Genomic DNA, 18848 nt, shown 5'->3' on the forward strand with positions numbered 1-18848 from the left:
TAGGCACTTAAGTCTGGATGTTTTTAAAGGAAGCATCATGTTTTGTGATTGATACATACAGATCATTTTAAGAAGTGTATCCTTAGCTTGGGGGAGGGTGGACGCAGAGAGCAGGTTGGGGTGGGGGCAGCGCCAGGCTGTGTGGTGGGGAACTGAGGCCTTGACAGACACAGCCAGGGAGCAAACAGGAGCAGTGGGCATGCATGACACAGCAGAACAGTGCTGAACCCCTCCCGGGGACACGTCCCTCCCACAGGCTGGCCATGCCCCTCTGAGCTGCGGCTGGGTGCCTGGGGACACCAGCCGAGCTGCAGGAGGTGCTGGCCAGCCTTCCCGGGTGACAGCACTGTCCCCCCCTCTGCCCACCTCGGACCCTGTGGAGGCGGGCGGGTGGTCCCAGGTGGGCCTGCTTCCAGCATCTGGTTACTTGGTCACGTGGGGAGCAGCAGGCTAGCTGCTGCCGGCCTGCGCTCCGGGTGCAGCCTGCCTGTCGGGGCTGGGACCTTGGCTGCCCCTCCTTTCTGAGGGTTGTGCTGGGAAAAGACTGAATGCAGCGAGGACGTTGGCGAGGACGAGATGGCGGAGGTTCCAGAGGCTCTGGGCAGAGCTGGCCTTTGCTGCTGGAGCTGTGAGTGGTCACAGACACTGGCCCCTGACACAAGGGGACCAGGCAGCTGATGGCATCAGGGGTGCTCACAGCTGGCAGGATGGCTCTGAGGCCCCTGGGCAGGCAGGGCGGGACACAACGGCCCTGAACGGGGCTTCTGTGAGGCATGCGGCCCCTTCTGAGACTATTGCTCGTGTTTTGGCCTCTCAGACACGGGGGAGCGTTTCATGCCTCTGGGCCTGTAGTTGCAGGAGGGAGGGAGGCGCGGGGCCTGATAGCTGTGCTCTCCTGACAGATGCCCATCCTCCTGGGGTGAGGCAGCCAGCAGCCGGCTGTGCTGGTCAGGGCAGGGCTCTCTGGGCGTGGCGTGTGGGCTGCGGGCCACACCTCCTGCAGCCCTGCGGCTCCCCCTCCCGCTGCCCACACTGACCCCTTTTCTCCACGATCAGCTGCTCCAGACACGCCCGGAGCACCAGGTGGTGTTGCTCCTGGTGCACGAGTGCACTGTGTTTCTGAAGGTTATCGCTCCCTCCGCGGAAAACAGTGCTGTGTCAGGGCGCTGCCCGGGGGCCACTTGGGGCACATGGATCTTTGCTCACAGGACCGCGGCGCTTTGCATTGGGCTGCAAAACCAGGGCTTGAGCAAGCAGCTGGAGAGAGTCCAGGACTAGAGTGTTTTTGGGTTTGGGGGTGGAGAGCAGAGGGAGGGAACGGGAGGGGCAGGAGGGCAGCGCCACAAGCCGGCAGGCGCAGCTTTGGCTTTTGCTGTGGCTGGCAGCGAGGACCTCAGTCCCGCCTGAGGGCCACTGGGCCACCACTGCCGGACCGGAGGGCGCTGCCTTGCAACCGTGACTTACCGGCACCGCAGCCACTGTTCCGAGTAGCTGCTGGGCTGCCTTTCCCTGGGAGGCAAGTCTCCTCCCCGCTGTCCCCGCCTGCTCCTCCCCATGCTGTGAGGGATGATGCCGCTGTCTGCTGCACGCTCAGCCGCTCAGCCGGCTGATGTCACTGGCAGCGGGAAGCATCAGCAGCCTGATCACATGCTGGCCAGTCTGTAATGCGGACGGGATGGGGTGTGTGCGTGGGGAGGGGGCTGCATGGCCGCTGCTCTCGCTCTAACGCCCCCAAAGTGCAGAGGCAGCGCTGCAGCATCCTGCCCGCTTGGATGTCTGGTCCTGGAGCCTGGGGGAACTATTATTATATTTACTGTTGATCATACTGAGGCGAGCAGCTCCTTAACTCTGGCGTTTTGCCGTCCTCCTGTCCGAAACAGACTTCCCGGACTCTGAAGAGACAGTCACAAGCAGGATGCTTTTCCCCACCTCTGCGCAAGAGCCTCCCCGGGGCCTCCCGGATGCCGAGGACTTGTGCCTTGGCCTGCAGTCCCTCAGTCTTACAGGCTGGGACCGACCCTGGAGCACCCAGGACTCTGACTCCTCAGCCCAGAGCAGTGCACACTCCGGTGAGTGCCAGAAACCGAGCCGGCGGGGGGAGGGGGCGCCCGGGTGGCCAGTGGGGATCGCCACAGCAACAGTTGTTCTGTCCCCTTTGCAGCCCCTCCCCACACACACACACACAACATGGAGCTGTTTTGCAAGAGATGGAAATGCTGGCCGTGAGTGTGCAGGGCAGATGGTTTGCTCGTGAGGGCAGGCACAGCTTCTCCACTTACCCTGACAAATTCCCTGGAGTTGTTAGCCTGCACCTGGGGTGGCCCTGAGAAAGGTCCCCGAGGGGATAAGCCTTATGCAGAAAAGATCCAGATAAACCCCCTGGTGCCCAGGCCTGTCTTAGAGATGATGAAGCAAAACACTTTTGGGTGGGGGAGGGGACTTCAGGGGCTGATGACCGGCCGTCCAGATTCTGTTTCTCAGTGGCCTTAAGGCTAGGGAGCCCTCATGCAGGGTGGGTGGTCCCCGAGTCGTGGCAAGTGAGCTGGGTAATCCTGGGATATCGGGGAATTGGCTCAACACAGGTGCCGAGCATTGATCCTGGGAGAGGGTAGGCAGGGCGAGCAGGGTGGAGTAGCTGTGGGCCACAGAGGCCTTTTTTCCTTTCTTTGTGTCAAGGGTAGCCAAGGGGACGAAGGAAGGGCCACTGCCCTTCAGGATCTCTTGTCACTCGGAGGGGTTCGATGGGGACACATAGAAGGGGCCTTGGCCCCCCTGAACTGCTTCTGCTCAGCCCTTCCCTCTGTGGTACCAGGGAAGGGCCGGTCACATGCAGTCTTGGCGCATTCAGGAAGGAAGGCCAACTTAAGAAATACTGTAGGTATACTTAAAATCTGCGTGTTCTGCTTTACGGGAATTATGCCTTAACAACAAGAATGCCGGCAGCAGCTACTTCAGGAGGATGGGGGGGCGGGGCAGCCATTTGCTGGTGGTGCTGCCGCCCTTCCTGCCTCCCCGGCCCCAGACGCTGGCCATCAGGCAGCCAGGTACTGCCTTGTTGACTTCTCTGGCCTCCACCCTCTTTGACGCAAGGCTTTTTTTAGAATACTTTGCAGAGCCTGGGACTGTTGTGTCTGCTGGCATTTCAATGCCCATTTATTTCAGTAAAATCCCACTGGATTGGGGGTCGGGTTTGGGTTTTTTGAATTTGGTTGCAGGTGGGGAAGAGCTTTGCCTTAAGTAGCTCCCTCAGGGTGGAAGCGCAGGCCTTCAGTGGGCTCTGGATCCCCCAGAAAGGGGCTCCCCCCAGAAAGGGGCTCCCCCAAGAAAGGGGGCTCAAGGCCCTTTTGCTCTGGACAGGCATGTAGTGTCCTGTGCTTGCAGATCTTGGTGGGAGGCTGTGGTGGCTTCCTTTGGGGGTACTCTGAAGCCAACCTGCATGGCCTGCAAAACTGGCCTGGGCTCCATCCCACTGTATCTGAGCAAAGAAAAAAAAGAAAAGCTGCCCCGGGAAATGGGCCTGTGTGTCAGGGTGGGGTGTGGCCCTTCTGCGGCTCTGGTTGGTCTTTGCTGCAGGGGTCCTTCTGAAATGTAGTCCCCGCACACAGATGTGCAGGGTGGCCCATTGAGGGGGGACTGGGAGGGCTTGGCCTGAGCGCGGCTGTGAAATTAAGCTGTAAAAATAGCTTGGGATATTACTCAGCATTAAAAAAAGAGTGAAACCCTGCCATTTGCAGCCACATGGATGGACTCAGAGAGTGTTATGCTCAGTGAGATAAGTCAGGCAGAGAAAGACAGACACCATACCATCCCCCCTATAGGTGGGCTCTCAAACACAGAACAGAGCAGAAACAGACTCCGAGGCACAGAGAACAGACTGACGGTTGCGGGGGGGGGGGGGGGGAGGGAGTGAGCAAGGTAAGCGGGAGTAAGAGGTGCAGACGCCCAGTTAGAGAGTCAGGCAGTCGGCCGTGTGGCCGGTGTTGCTGTAGGAACGGTGTGGAGGCAGACGGGCGCTAGACTCCCCAAGGCGACCACATTGTAAGGTCTGTAAACGTGCACCGCTGTGCTCTGCACTTGAGGCTGATAGACTGTATGTCAGCTGCACTTTAATAAAAAACCAGCGTGGGCCCAGCCTTAACTTCCCCAGCTTTCCCACCCCCAGAGGGGCCTGTGCTTGTAGCTGTCTCCTGGGCAGGCGTGGGTTTCCTTTCCCACTGCCTTCTCAGGCTCGGCGTGACTCTGTGGGTCAGGGCGGCACTGCAGTGTGGCCCTTGCATTCATAGGGGCCGGGGTGGCCCCAGTTCTGTGGTCTCGTGATGGGCAGGGCCAGTGTGGACATGCCTTTCTCTCTCGGGTGGGGACACACCGTCCCTTATCCCCACGTTGTCCTGGGAGTTGTGAAGAGGGCTGTGACCTCGTTTCCTGCGTCCTGGGCCTTCTCGGACTGCTCCCAACAGTGCCACCTCCTGGAGTGGGTGCAGCCCTCCCACCACCAGCTGCAGCGGGCACCCTTGCCAGCCGTGCGGGAACATGCAGCCCACGCTCTAGGGCCCACACTGCCTTCCTGTCTGAGGACCAGCTAGCTCCATCTCTCCACGGGGCCCTGGAGAATGAGGAGCCATCCTCGCAGGCAGCCTGGTAGCGGGTTGCCTCTTGTGGACTTGCTCCCCGGGCTCTGCTTGGGGATGTGTTTGTTGCCCAGGCATCTGGGCCTTTCCACCTGCCCATCTGCTACCACTTCAAGTGCCCAACCCTGTGAGGGGCAGCAGGCCGGGAGAGACCAGGGCCCTTGACTGAAAAATCTTGGCTAAATTCATTCAGCAAACACTGAGCACCTGGTGTGTGCCAGGCACCATGCTGGGCACTGGAGATAGCCGCAGTGAATAAAATCGTGCCCTTAAAGATCCCCCTGACCTCCAAGGGAAAGCAGTGAGAAAGTGCCCAGCGCAGCGTGGTCGTTGCTGTGGTGGGTTTTTTTGCATCCGGTTCTCCGCCTGAGACTGGTACCTGGGGTCTCTCTCTAGGGGTGGGTCTGTTTGCTGCATGGATTTCATTGGCCTCACAGGCTGCAGCGCAGGAAAGACCCTGGGGTAGGATCTGCGTTGGGGGCTGTGCTTGCAGGGCCAGTGTTGGTTTGGATGGGGCACTTTGTGGGGTCCCCGCCTTCTAGACTGTGCATACCCCGTGAATGCCATCCTCAATGTCCTGGAACGGGAGTCCTGTGACTAATCATCAGCACTATCGACCGCTTCCTGTGCTAAGTCCACCACGTGATTGTGATCCTTCACGGACCCGGGAGATGGGTTCACGGACCCGGGAGATGGGCACTGACACTGGTCGGTCGTGAAGATGGGGAAGTAGACACCCAGAGGTGCCAGGTGTCCAAAGCATCCCAGCTGCCAGCTTCCAGCCCAGGTCTTGGTGGTTCCGCACCTCTCCTGCTTTCTCTTACACCTGCATTCCTACGAGCAGAACCCTAACCTATGGGGCAAGAACACTGAGGTTAGGGGGCCTCTGTGGACGACTCAGGGGCTGTCGAGCCAGAGATGACATGTTGCCAAAGGCCTTGAAGGCCAGGGCATGCGCCGGGCAGGTCTCAGCTCATCTCCTGTGCCGCCCAGTGGATTGTCTTCCAGCCTGCCCCAGGTGACTCCCACGTGCGTGTGGCAAACTGCAGGAAGTAGAAACAAGGGGGTGCCTTGTACAGAAGCCCAGGGTCCGACCAGACGCCGGGGCCTGGGATCCCAGAGGATGTGTCCTGTTGCCTCCGCTCCACAGCAGGCCCCAGGGTTGGCCTGCTCACTGCCTCTGATCTCTGCCCTGACTGCCGACCGGGGCTGCGTTTCCTTCTGCAGCTGCTGTGCTTCCAAACAACCTGTCTGAGGCAACATCCAGGATGGGGTTGGGTTCCTCCTCTGTGTGACAGGGACATCACAGGCCCCAGGCTTCCTGCAAACCTTCCTCGGCTGTGCCGCTCTCCACCACCGTATTCCCAGCACGGAGCACGGAACTGGGTCGGGCTTTTCGAGCGAGTGCTGAGGCCCTGTGCTCATCCTGGGGGTGTCCGAACTGCGCCCTTCAGACGAGGGCTCTCCCCTTCTCCTGCCTTCTGCTCGTGTTGATGAGCTGGATGGGCAGATTCTTCGAGATCAGTGACTCTTAAATCCTCACAGCTCCCAGGGCCTGCCCTTTCGGGAAGTTTTTGTCTCAGAGTCAGGTCATCTACTGAGCAGTCGCTTTCCACGCAGAGAGAAGAGGGGCTCCTGGGAAGCCGTGTGACAGTGGGGTCCCTCCGAGGGGTGGTGGGGCCTGCAAGGCATGTTGTTTCTTCCATCGGTGAAACTTTCAGGGATCGAGGTGGGGGACCCCTGCACCTATGGGACCCTCAAAGGAGGGAGCTGAGACTGAGGAGCTCACCCCGAGTTGTAGGCTGGGGTCTGGAATGAATGAGTGCTGCCCTCCACGTTCCAACTCCTGTGCCTTCAGATCAATTTTGGACAGACAGCTTCGAACCAAAGGTTGGAGGAGGAAGGATGGGGGCCTTACCTCTCAGTGACTCCCCCTGTTACCTAACAGGTGTCGGACTGGGTGTCTGGGTCTCCGTCTCCCAAGCTGAGCTCATGCTCAGACTGTGGCCCCCACACAGGCCTCTGTCCAGCACAAGGCGCCTGCGGCTGCCGCTGCTGCCGCCACCGCCAGGCTCCGGGTGCCTCTGTCCTCTTGGGCGAGGCTTCAGAAGATTCCAGCAGTGACTCAGCTGTGAAACCCACAGGAGCTGGCACAGAAGGGTGACAGCGGAGAAAGTTAACAATTTGGTCTAAAAATATGACTGCTGATTTGGTCTCTTGCACCCTCCAAGGGAGCATTAATGAGGGAGCCCCCCGCCAGCGCCTCGCCTCCCGTGGCTTCCCTGAGTGCTAACTGCGGCCGGCGCTGATTCCTGCCAGCGTGTGAGCGGGCACGGGCACCTCCGCTCCAGGAAGACCACTCTGTGCTTCTCAGTCACTTGCAGAAGCTCCGGCGTCACTGAGCACTTGGGCCCCGGGGCTGGAGGCACCTGGTGAGCCCCCAGCCTCCTGTCTGTGATCCCTGAGTGGTTCTGTCAGGACAGGAGCTCAGCAGAGGTGACCGGGGAGCGGAGGGGGAGAGCCTCTGGCCTGCAGCGTACGGACCTGTCATTTCCACAGGACGTCAGGCTCCGCGCGGAACGAGGACGCCTTCCCGGCACGTCGTCCCTCCTTCCAGTGAGGAGCAGGGCCCCGCCGGCGGATGACCAGCTGCTTTGCGTCTTCCCTCTTGACTTGCTGCGGGTGGAAGTCAGTGCTGCTTACTCAGCACACATATAAAGGGGGAGGGCAGGGGACCCCACTGTCTGCTGCTTTCATCCCTTTGGCCTGTGGACACTGAGAACCACCTGGCCAGCCCTGGGTGCTGCCGGCTTATAGAGAGACAGCACTTGACCACGGTGACGCTTTCCAGAAACTTGGCTGCTTCTGTGGTTGAAGGAAGCGTCAAACCACCGGGGAAGCCCCAGGCGGCTGGGTCCTGGTTTTCTTGTCTTTAGCTGGGCTCCTACTGCAGCTGCGGCCCTGCCGGTTTCCTGCCCACAGGACACGATGCGCGGCGGTGCCGGCGTGACCCAGTGTGTTCATTGCGGGGCACCCGCATCTGACACGCTTGCTGAGGGCCCTTGCCCCTCCCGGGCCATCACCCCAAGCCCATGCCCCCTCTTCCCTGTGGGGTTGGCAGCTCGGTGAGGCTCTGTGCCTGCTCCCTGCCCCTGAACGGAGGAGTGGCATGGGTGGTTGGGTGGGCCCCAGCAGATCCCGGGGGTCTGGGCAGGGGAGGGTGACTACAGCCCGTATCTGCGCTTGTTCAGTCTTCAAATAAAGTATCTGAAACGAGGGGAAGGGGTGTTGTCCCAAACTGGACCCTCTCAGCCCCTGTGTTGGCGATGGGCTGGGCAGGCACAAGCTAAGGTTTTCCCCCACCTCTGATTTGGATGTAAGTCAGCACTGTGTCCTTAAGTTGGATAGCTCTGAAAGGAAGGGTGTGGCCTCCCTACGCTTTCTGGCTCCAAGGCCTAGGGGCAGTCCCTCTCAGTGCGTCCAGCAAACATGAGCCTGCTTTCTGGCCAGCGTTGAGCCAAGTGCTGCTGGGTGGGTTGTGGGGACGCCTGCGTGTGCCTGCGGACACCTGTACAGACGTATTTTAAGAGCTTGTTTAAAATGAGATAATCTCTCCTGGGCAGAGCCCGAAGCTACTCGGGTACCATTTTTTCCTCTGGGGAGGCCAGGCCCTCTCTCACTGACACTCTGCTTAGATCAGTTGCCTCAGAAAAGGCAAAGCGGGTCAAAAGGGAATTGACTCGTTTTCTTTCCTGTCACCAAAAGAAACACAGCTTTTTGTTAGGAAATAATTCCAAGCTGACAGAATCTACACATACGAAACAGAGATAATGCAGAGGATACTGGTATTTCCTTCTGTCGGGATTCTCCCATCCTTGGCCTTGACCTTACTGTCTCTCTGCAGGGTGGGGCACGAGTTAGGGTTCCGGTGTGAGCACGCAACACAGAGTTTATTCCTAGGTCATTATTAATTCTTGTGCTGTTTTCCATATGAACAGCTGCAAACCTACTTTTGGTCCACCCTGTATGTGTCTATATGTGTAATTTCTGAACGGCTAAAGATAAAGATGTTCTTACGTTCATGATAACGAACGGCCCTGTCTCTCTCTCCGTCTGCTTGCCGCCCTCGCCCGGGGTTTTCCGAGCTCGCGTTCCCCGTGAAACGACCTTCGCAGCCACACCGGTTCCTGTTTCTTCTCTTGGGTAGCAGTTGCCATTGGGCCGCAGGAGCTGTATTTAAAGAACGTATGGTTTCTAAGTCAAGGGAAATAATTAGACGTGAAAGGTTTTGGGGATGTGGCAAAGGCGGCCGTTAGGAGCTTGATGCAGCAGGCCTCGGGTTTTTCTAGATCAGGGCTTCTCAAGCTTTAATGGGCACACAGGTCTCCTGGGGAATCGTGTTGAAATGCCGGTTCTGATTCAGGAGGTCTGGAGTGGGGCCCCAAATGCATTTTTAATGAGTTCCTACAGTGGCCAGGCCCTAGAGATGTTTTCGGGCCTGGATGGAGGAGGTCCCAAGGCACGGGCCTCCGGTCGGTGAGACAGCTTGTCTCTAGATGATGGTCAAGGACACGAAGACGAGAAGATGTGAAGTTGCGTGTGCTGAAAAACAAGTTGCTAGTGAAGGTGCATGCCGGAAGTTCAAGCTCGGAAGCCGGAAGAGTCGGGCCCACACTGTCACGCATGAGCTGTTAACTTACACAGATGCTTGCTCTTTGAGCCTCGGGTTCCCTCTGTTCAGATGGGGTAGTAGCACCCCCTTAGGATTCAGGGAAGATTATTTACTGAAAGGGCTTCTGATGGTGCCGGCACATTCTGGGGGTGCAGCAAATGGAAGCCGCTGCTGGCTAGGGGCAGGGGCGTGATCGAGCGTGGTGCAGGTGGGAGCCCACGGCTGACCCGCACCGTGAGCACGCAAGGACGCGGAGTTGTTCACAGGTGGCCAGCGCGGGCTGTCCTGCCCTTTGCTTCTTGGACAGGCCGGTTATCAGGTCAGAAGAGGAGGCAGCGGTAATTCCTAGCTCTGACACAGGAATCTGATCTGACAGCCAGAGGGCAGCTGTGCCTGCTGCTTTGTGCTTGGGGGGGTGACACGCTGTCCTTGACTGCGTCTGTCTCTGGCGAGTGCTCCTCTGACTCCGTAGGACGCCGCTGTGTCGAGCGGGGCTACACATTCTCTCCCAGCCCTTCCTCGGAAGGTCTCGGTACCTGTTTGCGATCGTGGTTTTAACCCCAAGCCCAGTGATCGCCATGGTTTCCGTGCTGCCTGTGTGGGTAACCGATCATCCAGTATTTCAGACTCTGCACAGCCCACTGCAGCCACCTGAGGCCCAGCCCCGGCCTGCCTGCTGTGTGCCCCGCCTGCCCCTGCGTAACTCCTGCAGCCATCAGCCCCTGGGGGTGGCTGGGGTGCCATTTGCTTCCACCCCGTTGACACTCTGTCTTCCACTGATCACACACGACCCATTCTTCATCGCCGCTGTGGCTACTGTCCCGTGTCCTCCGTCACGGCCTCTTTGGAAAACAGGTCCCAGCCCTGTGTGGGTCCAGTGTCTCTCCTGACCCCAGGTCTGTGTAAAAACACAGTGTCCTCGCAGCTGGGCACCGGTGCCCACGGCAGCCTCCTTCCGCCCCAGCTCCTCAGTGTCTCCCAGGTGCCTTCAGCACCTTACCTTGGGTGAGGTTTGGCTGTGAGCACTTTCTTCCCCACCCTAGACGTGTCCTGTAAGATGTGGAGGAGGGGGAGGCCCCGGGAGCATTGGGACCACTTCTCAGATGGATGCATGTGGTCTGTTAATTTTCATGGTTCTTCGCTGCCAGGTTCTGCAGGGCCCGGAGGAGCCCCGGCCCGCCTCCCGCCTTCTCAGGCGAGTCCCGGGGCTCGGACTCTGTTTTGTTGAGGACAGGTTTGTCACGAGCATCTGCAGAGTCTAACAAAGGTTATTTCTTTTTCTTTCTTTTGTTTAAAAGTATATTTTATTGATTATGCTGTTACAGTTGTCCTAATTTCTTTTCCCTTTGCTCCCCTCCACCCAGTGACCCCCCTTCCCACCAACAGTCCCACCCCCCTTAGTTCATGTCTTTGGCTTCTCCCTTTCCTGTATTATTCTTAACGTCCCCCTGTCTATTTTGTTCCTAACAATTATGCTTCTTAGTCCCTGCACCATTTCCCCATTCTCCCCCTTCCCCACTCCCAGCTGATAATCCTCCCAATGATCCCCATACCTATGATTCTGTTCCTGTTCTGGTTTGCTTAGTTGGATTTTGTTTTTAATTTTTATATTCAGTTGTTGATAATTGTGAGTTGTTTGTCATTTTAGTGTGCATAGTTTTGATCTTTTTCTTAAGTAAGTCCCTTTAACATTTCATATAATAATGGCTCGGTGATGATGAACACTTTTAGCTTCACCTTGTCTGGGAAGCACTTTATCTGCCCTTCCATTCTAAATGATAGCCTTGCTGGATAGAGCAATCCTGGTTGTAGGTCCTTGCTTTTCATCACCTTGAACACTGCTTGCCAGTCCCTTCCTGCCTGCAAAGTTTCTTTTGAGAAATCAGCTGAGAGTTTTATAGGCACCCCTTTGTAGGCAACTCGCTGCTTTTCTCTTGCTGCTTGTAAGATTCTCTCTTTATCTTGAACCTTTGGCATTTTAATGATGATGTGTCTTGGTGTGGTCCTCCTTGGGTCTGGCTTGTTTGGGACTCTGTGCTTCCTGGACTTGTATGTCCATTTCCTTCCCCAAATTTGGAAAGTTTTCCTTCATTTTCTCACATAAGTTTTCAGTTTCTTGCTCTTCCTCTTCTCCTTCTGGCACCCCTATGATTCAGATGTTGGCACATTTAAAGTTGTCCCAGAGGTTCCTAAGCCTCTCCTCGTTTTTTTCAATTCTTGTTTCCTCATTCTGTACTGGTTGACTGTTTTTTTCTTCCTTATGTTCCAAATCATTGGTTTGAACCCTGGTTTCTTTCCCTTCTCCTCTGGTTTCATGTGGATTTTCCTTGGTTTCACTCATCATAGTCTTCACTTCTTTCCTTATGCGTCTGCTGTACTCAGGCATGTCTGTCACGCCTGTAGCATCGTTACCGCCAGTGCAGCCCCAGCCGGGCACGGAGACTGACTGGGTGCCCAAGAGGAGCCAGCTCTGGCGACCTGTGTTGGGCGCAGTTGCTCCTTGAGGTGGCCCCAGTCACAGCCCCCCTTCACAGGACACACACTCCAACCGAGGGCTTTGGTTTCACCTCACAGCCATTTTGCAGTGGGTGTTTTCCCCTTTCTTCAGACGGAAAAAAAAAAACCCACAAACAAACAGATGAAGGCTTCTTCCTTAGCCTTCGTGCCATCCTAGCTCCATGGCAGAGCCCCATGACTTCGTGCCCTCAGTTCAAACAGTGTGCCCCAAGGTCAAGTGCAGGGGTGCTCTCCTCTGCTGTGCACGGTGCCTCCCTTGTCATTCCTGGGCCCTGCTTCCCTCCTGATGTTTCACATTTACATGTTGCCTGTGTGTTGAGTGCTCTCCTGACGGTGTCGTGAAATAGTTGGTACATATTCCTCCCGAGATGCCAGGGCAGAGCTGCCAGAGCCCACGGCCCACCAAGGAGGGTCTGGCCTTGGGTTCATTCCGCGTTTGTCTCAAGCCAGAGTGGGCTCAGCCGGAACATGACTCTTCCTCCCTCCCGAATGAGCGAGGTTCGGGGGTGCATGGAAGAGAGTCTGCCTGTGCTGCATTGCGTAATGTGACTCTCAGAGGAGAGGTGTACTTGTGCCATCGCCGACCGCGGGGTGCGGCACGAAGTCCTCCGCCGGGCTGTGGAGTGTGGGAGGGTGGGGATGCTGACACACATGGGCGGGCAGGGAGCAAGCAGTGTGGTTTGCGCTGGAGGCGTCTCCGAGGGCATCGTGGGTGCATGTATCCAGACCGGGGTCCCTGGTGGCAGTTTCCCTGGTGCTGGCACTGACCCCAAGGCCCGGGTGGCAAAGAGGAAGAGACTTGCTGCTTCTGTCACAGCAGGACCTCTGGTCTGTCTTCAGAAAGCTGTCCTGTAACTGGCCCTCATGGCTCGGTGGCCGATGTTGGTACCGGCTGTGTGTCTGCTCAGTGTACGCTCACTATGGCTCTGGGGTGCGTTCAGTTGCCAGGCCTCGACTTGTCTTGTTGGGTGGCTGTGGGAGGAGAGGGAAGGGCTGTGGGCCGGGAAGAAAACAAAGAGGTTACGAGACTTCGTTTTTCCTTCCTAGTACTGAGCATGCTGCACAGCCCACTGGGCAGTGTCCTGGGGAAGTCCCCCTTGAGCTTCCTGCCGCTGGACCCCCTGGGAGCTGACGTGGCGGACAAGTTCCCAGCACCCGTAGTCAGAGGCTCCCGCCTGGACACGCGGCCCATCCTGGACTCCCGGTCCAGCAGCCCCTCTGACTCAGACACCAGTGGCTTCAGCTCTGGATCGGATCACCTCTCAGACTTGATTGTATGTAGCTTGCTGGGGGGCGGGCCGTGGGCACAGAGTCCCTGGCACGCAGGCTGGGAGGGCACGTGCAGAGCTTCTCGTCACAACAGGAAAATGGGTGCCTTGTCTGCTCATGAGCTGGGCATGCTGGGACCTGAGCCGAGGACAGTTTTGATGAGTTGACTCCAGGAGTCGTTGGGTAACGGTTGTCCCCAAGGAGACATGGGAGTCCAAGCCCTGTTCTGTTTCCTGACCTATACGGGGATTCTCGAGTCTTTATAAACAGTATCATTTGTGTACTTTTATGTGTGACATCTCAAAACTTTTAAGTGGTGGTTTTAAAAAAATGACATGTTAGTACACCAGTTAGCAGCACCCGGATGTCATGTCGTTTACAAACTAAGGCAAGAGCCACCACCAGGAAAGAGATTTTTGACTTGCTCTTTGGTGAGACTCACTTTATTGTGGCGTCTGGAACCAGACCCGCAGTATCTTCAAGGTGTGCCTGTCATTCAGGGGCCAGGATTTGAGTCTGCCTCTGACTCCAGCTCCTGAATTCTCGCCTCTGGGCCACACCAGCTCCCAGCCTGAGGCCGCTGTGAGTCTGGGAAATGCTGCCACAGAGTCAGTTTGCATCCACACTCCTTATGTGTAGCCCTGTGGGTTGGTGGCTCCCCTGCTGAGTGGAACCCGGAGTGGGTTAGGACAGATGAGGGACAGGGGCTGCCCCAGTGCGTACATGGAGACAGCTGCGAGAAACCGTCCTGTTCGTCCTGGCCTCGCCACTCCCCGTGCCAACTACCCAGCGACTGGGATGGCGTGTTCCCCTGCCCCCTTCTCTCGTGTCCAGGATAGGTGGCCTCGGGGGTGGTTATGGTTTCCCATTCGACCTTGACCAGTAGCACCCACCTTGTCTCCTGTCAGCTGACCAGAGTGTGTCCCCACTCGCCCCAGCTCAGGCTGCCTCCAGAGGGGTCCCCACAAGCAGGCCCTTTGCTACTCGGGGCCGTAGTTTCCTCCCCTGTAAATGGAGTGAGGCGAGCTGCTCCTGCATATGTCACTTGTGATGGGGCTCAGTCTTTGAGAGTTACCTCATAAAGCTTTAATATTCTGGGGTTTTGTTTAAAGAACTTTCTCAGGTAATCTCACCCCAAGAGTGAATGGATGAAGGGATTGGACGGACAATCACAGAAGAGGAACGAGAGGCAGTATTTGAAGTTTGGGGAAATATTCTGTTGAGTAATTATTGTAGGGTTTTGTTTTTGTTTCTGTTTGGATAATGTGAGGTCATTTTATCCATGTAAACCAGTACAGTTTAGCGCTTTGGCACAAACTTGTAGTGAAATGCCCTCATACATGCATTATATTTTTTAAAGGGTCTCTTGTGTCCACTTTATTATTAAAGGTTTTATTTATTTATTTTTAGGGAGAGGGGAAAGGAGGGAGAAAGAGAAGGAGAGAGACATCAGTCGGTTGTGTCTCCCACGCCCCCAGCTGGGGGCCTGGCCCAGAACCCAGGCCTGCGCCCTGGCTGGGACTGGAACCGGCGACCTTGTGGTTCGCAGGCCGGCGCTCAATCCACGGAGCCACACCCGCCAGGGCTCTCATACATTTCTGATAGAACCCCTCCCCTCCCCTGTACCCTCCACCCCTCCACCCTGCACAGAAGGCGTTTTGACATTCTAGACTTAGGAATCTGACCAAAGGAAATACAAAATATGAAGACGATACATCTTTAAAGTCTGTCTTTATAATCTTGAAAACTCAGCAAGTATCTAAGTGTTTATCAGTAGAGAATAGGTCAGGGAAGTATAACTTGTTCCCAAAATAGAATACCATAAATTCCGTCGTCGGCAGCCGTCCGTCTCGAGAGACGATGGTGTAGCTTCTTAAGTGTCTATCTGCACCGCCGAGAATGGCTGTGCAGTCCGACTCGGGAGTGACACGGCATCTGTCTCCTCCCGTGTTGGATCGACATCTTGCGATGACGCTGGAGTGTCCTCTCCAGTGGAGCTGAAGCTACAGAGCCTGGGCAGGGTGATATGGAGGGTCTGCTGTTGCCCATGCAGCAGACCCCCCCTCTCTTCGCAGCTGAAGGGTCCAAGGGAAAGACGGAGTCAATACAGCTTGGCTTCGGGTGCGCCGCAGGAGTTGCCGGTGTTGACTACAACGTCAAACCGCCTTAGGGACTCCGGCTCCGGATTTTCTGTCAGGGTTTACTCCCTTAGCCTTTCCCCTGAAGAGGTACGCCGCAAGGCAGCGGAGGTTTTTTGGAGTCAGAGTTTTCCTTCTCTGATGTACCCTGACTGGAAGATCGAACCAGCGACACTTAGCTCACAGGCCGACGCTCAATCCACTGAGCTAAACCAGCCAGGGCAATATTTATGAAGATTGTCGGGCAAAATGAAAAATAGTTGACTTGGGGATAACTAATCTTAAAAAGAACTAAAGGGTATTTTTCGTAATTTCCACAGTGTGGTTATTACTGTTATAACAAAACTGTCCTTTAAAAACCTGTGTCTTCCTTTTTCCTCCCCTAGTCAAGCCTTCGCATCTCCCCCCCTCTGCCCTTCCTGTCTCTGACAGGGGGTGGCCCCAGAGAGTCTTTAAAGATGGGGGTTGGGTCCCGGATGGACCAAGAGCAAGCCGCTCTCGCTGCAGTCACTCCTTCCCCAACCAGTGCATCAAAGAGGTGGCCAGGAGCTTCTGTGTGGCCTTCCTGGGACCTCCTAGAAGCTCCCAAAGACCCCTTCAGCATAGAGAGAGAGGCCCGGCTGCACCGGCAGGCTGCAGGTGAGTGGGCGGCGGGCGGGCAGGCCCCGGCCTCATGCTGGGAGCAGGGTGGGCAGCCCTGGGTCAGACAGGAAGACTGTCGCGGAGAGGACGGGGTCGCATGGTGAGGGCTCTGGATCTGCAGAGCTGGTCTGTTCTGTGGAGTGAGCGCTAATGGGTCAGAGTCAGGTTCTGCGAGGCTGGCAAAGAGGGAGGAGGTGGGGACCCTCGGGCACAGGCCTGTGCCCAGGAGGGTGGATCCATCTCCCCTGTGCTCCTCCCTGGACAGTGGCCGAGCACAGCTGTCCCTTCTCATTCTCTGTCAGTGGATGGGCATCTTCAAGGGAAGCCCTGAAAGTGAGGCTCAGTTTGCCCCCCTTCCCCCTTCGACTAGAGATGTGTGCACACAAGCCCTGCTGGAGCTTTCTTCCCCGAGGCTTGCTGCCTGGTAGACCCAGGGGTGCCCTGGGGTGGGTGGCTCCTCAGCCAAGGGATGTCCCCAGCTGTCCTGGTCTCCCGCAGGCCCTTCGGTTCTGTCATACGACAGTCGTGCTTGGATGCCGCTGAGTTACAGAGCCATTGCTTACTAAGGCTCCCGGGGGTGCCCCCGCCTGCGGTTCTGGGTGCCCGAGTTGAGGACTCGGAGGCGTTCAGTGTGCCCGTTCCCCGTGCTTCCCGAGCTGGGCCTGGCCTCACCCTCCACTGAGAGCGCCTCTGCCCTGTTCTCCTAATGGCTTTGGCAGCCTGTCTCTGCACTTTCTCCAGTGCCATTGTTTCCTGTGAAATGACATTGCCACGCTTTTTGACAAGGCCATCATACCGACCGACTTCTGTTTCTGTTTACAAAATACTGCTGATGGTGCCCAGGTTCTTGCTTTAGTAACACACTGGGCCTCTGCCTTTTAGAGAGTGGCTTCCATGTCTTTGCCTTGAGAGACAATGATGCTTGTTTCCCCAGCTCCCTGCCCCAGTGCTGTGGGCAGGGAGCACAGTGGGCAAGGCCCGGTCCTCCCCACAGGGTCAGTCTTTGGTCTGGAATGGCACCGACTGAGTGGGGACGGATGAAGGACTGACAGAAGGCCGGACTGCTCACCAAGTACAAAGAGGCCTCTAGAAATGGTCAGGGCCAAGCAAGAGCGGTTCCACTCCCTGCAGCAGCAAGGGTTTGCTACCGGGGCACTTGAGGCCCTCGGAAGAGCCTCCCAGTGGATCTCGACAGACTCGCCCTTGGTGTTACGAGGGTGCTGGGGGGTTGGGGGAATCCATTATTTCACGGATGGCCCAGTGCCGGCTCAGCACTGCACAGAGAGCTCTGGTGGCACTGGGGCGCGGTACTGACTTGGGGACATCTGTGACACTCTTTTCCTTATCTGTTGGGTTGCTAGTGTGAGTTTTATTGATTGTGCCCTAACTTCTGTGATTGATGAGTTCAGAGTGAAGACGGAAACTGGAACCAAATACTTCTTATTTAACATTGGGGGACAAGGCCCTTCTGGACCAGCCAGTCAGCCCTTGGGATATTGTATACAAAATTGTTCTGTTACGTTTAAGTGCTTTTAATTTAATTTAATTAGTATTCTAAGCAGTGACTAGGTAGAACTTTTCGTGGTTAAATAACCAGTTACGTGTTTGAAAATTACTTGCATTGGGACCGATTTTACCCTACACGTCTCTCGGCTTTAGTGGAGACAGTCAGTGAATTAGGGTTATCGGACTGGTGATGTGTTAGTTTTCCTACCTTTCAGAATAGTCGTGGGTGTTCTCCCGTCAGCCAGCTTTGACTGTGGCCTGTCCAGTTCTTCCCAGACAGCTTTACCCAGAGAGGGGCAGTGGCTTTGTTGATTCTCTGACCCCTGTTTCTCTCTTTCCCTTCCACCAAAGCTGTAAACGAAGCTACCTGTACCTGGAGTGGTCAGCTTCCTCCCCGGAACTACAAGAACCCCATCTACTCTTGCAAAGTGTTCCTAGGAGGCGTGCCTTGGGACATTACGGAAGGTGAGCGGCCTCAGACCTCCTGCTTCTGTCGCAGGTGGGGCACGTCGTTCAGGGGCGTGGAGCTCGGGCCTGAGGCCAGCGGAGCCTCTGCCTGAGCACTGGGCGTCAGCGCACCACCGAGATTTCCGTCTCGCTCTCTGTCTGGGGCTCACTGTCTTCTGAGACCAGGGTCCATTCTGCGTCTTTGTTGAGAGGGATAAGCCTGGGAGAGCCCTGGTGGCCTACACCGGGCCGTCCTGGGAAGGCTGTGCCGCAGCTCCCACCATTCTTTCCATCTCTTGCAGCCGGATTGATTAACACCTTCCGTGTTTTTGGCTCTTTGAATGTGGAGTGGCCTGGTAAGGATGGCAAGCACCCCCGGTGTCCTCCCAAAGGTAATATGCCTAAAGGTAATAAAGACATGGTAGGAGCTTTTTTCTTCCCCCAGCACCTAACTGCACCGAGGTGTCGCCGCTGCATGCTGGGACCGTGGTGTAGGCACTCAGAGCACCGGCTTCGGCTCAGCCCCGCCCTCCAGCCAGCATGTCCCCATCTCTCCTGCACTAACGGTCCGTCCGTCCATACTTACCTGCTCTTGGACCTGCCTTGAAACCCTGTGCAAAACTTCCCGTGTACTTGCCCCCAAACCTGGACCCAGCAGCTCTTTTCTTCTCAAAATGAGGCATTTGAAGAGCTTTTCTTCTCCTGCCTTCCCTGCCCACTTGCGTTGTCGCCCGACCTAGTTCTGAGATCCCTTTGGAGTTGGCGGGAATGAGGACCAAGCACCTGATTCCTCACTGGTCTGAAATGAGATCCCTTCCCTGTAGAGGGAGCACGTGCTGTTATCACCCCGCACCGTCTCCACTGGAAATGTTCCGAGGAGCTGGACCAGTGGCCTAACTAGGCTTTTAGAGCAGCGCCCCCACCCCGGCAGGTGGCCCACAGACCCGCCCTCCCTCTGGGCAGGAAAGCCTGGCTCGCTCACCCGCACGCTCTCTGTGTCCTGGGTGGAGAGCCGTATGCTGTGATGGG

General features: G+C 56.6%; 1 protein-coding gene across 2 annotated transcripts in view; it reads left to right on the top strand.

Moving 5' to 3' along the window:
- CPEB1 (cytoplasmic polyadenylation element binding protein 1) overlaps positions 1-18848 on the top strand; it is a 43456-nt gene that overhangs the window by 17403 nt on the left and 7205 nt on the right. Inside the window, exons 3-7 of one of the 2 annotated variants that reach the window (XM_090263859.1) lie at positions 1881-2069; positions 12865-13091; positions 15611-15863; positions 17724-17837; positions 18122-18226. In XM_090263859.1, the coding sequence (XP_090119985.1) occupies positions 1881-2069; positions 12865-13091; positions 15611-15863; positions 17724-17837; positions 18122-18226 (888 nt within the window). The remainder of the gene's footprint in view (positions 1-1880; positions 2070-12864; positions 13092-15610; positions 15864-17723; positions 17838-18121; positions 18227-18848) is intronic. The other variant, XM_090263860.1, reaches the window with a different exon arrangement.

Source organism: Furipterus horrens, unplaced genomic scaffold, assembly GCF_987537825.1.
Source record: "Furipterus horrens unplaced genomic scaffold, mFurHor1.1.pri manual_scaffold_16, whole genome shotgun sequence".
In the NCBI taxonomy this organism is placed as follows: domain Eukaryota; kingdom Metazoa; phylum Chordata; class Mammalia; order Chiroptera; family Furipteridae; genus Furipterus; species Furipterus horrens.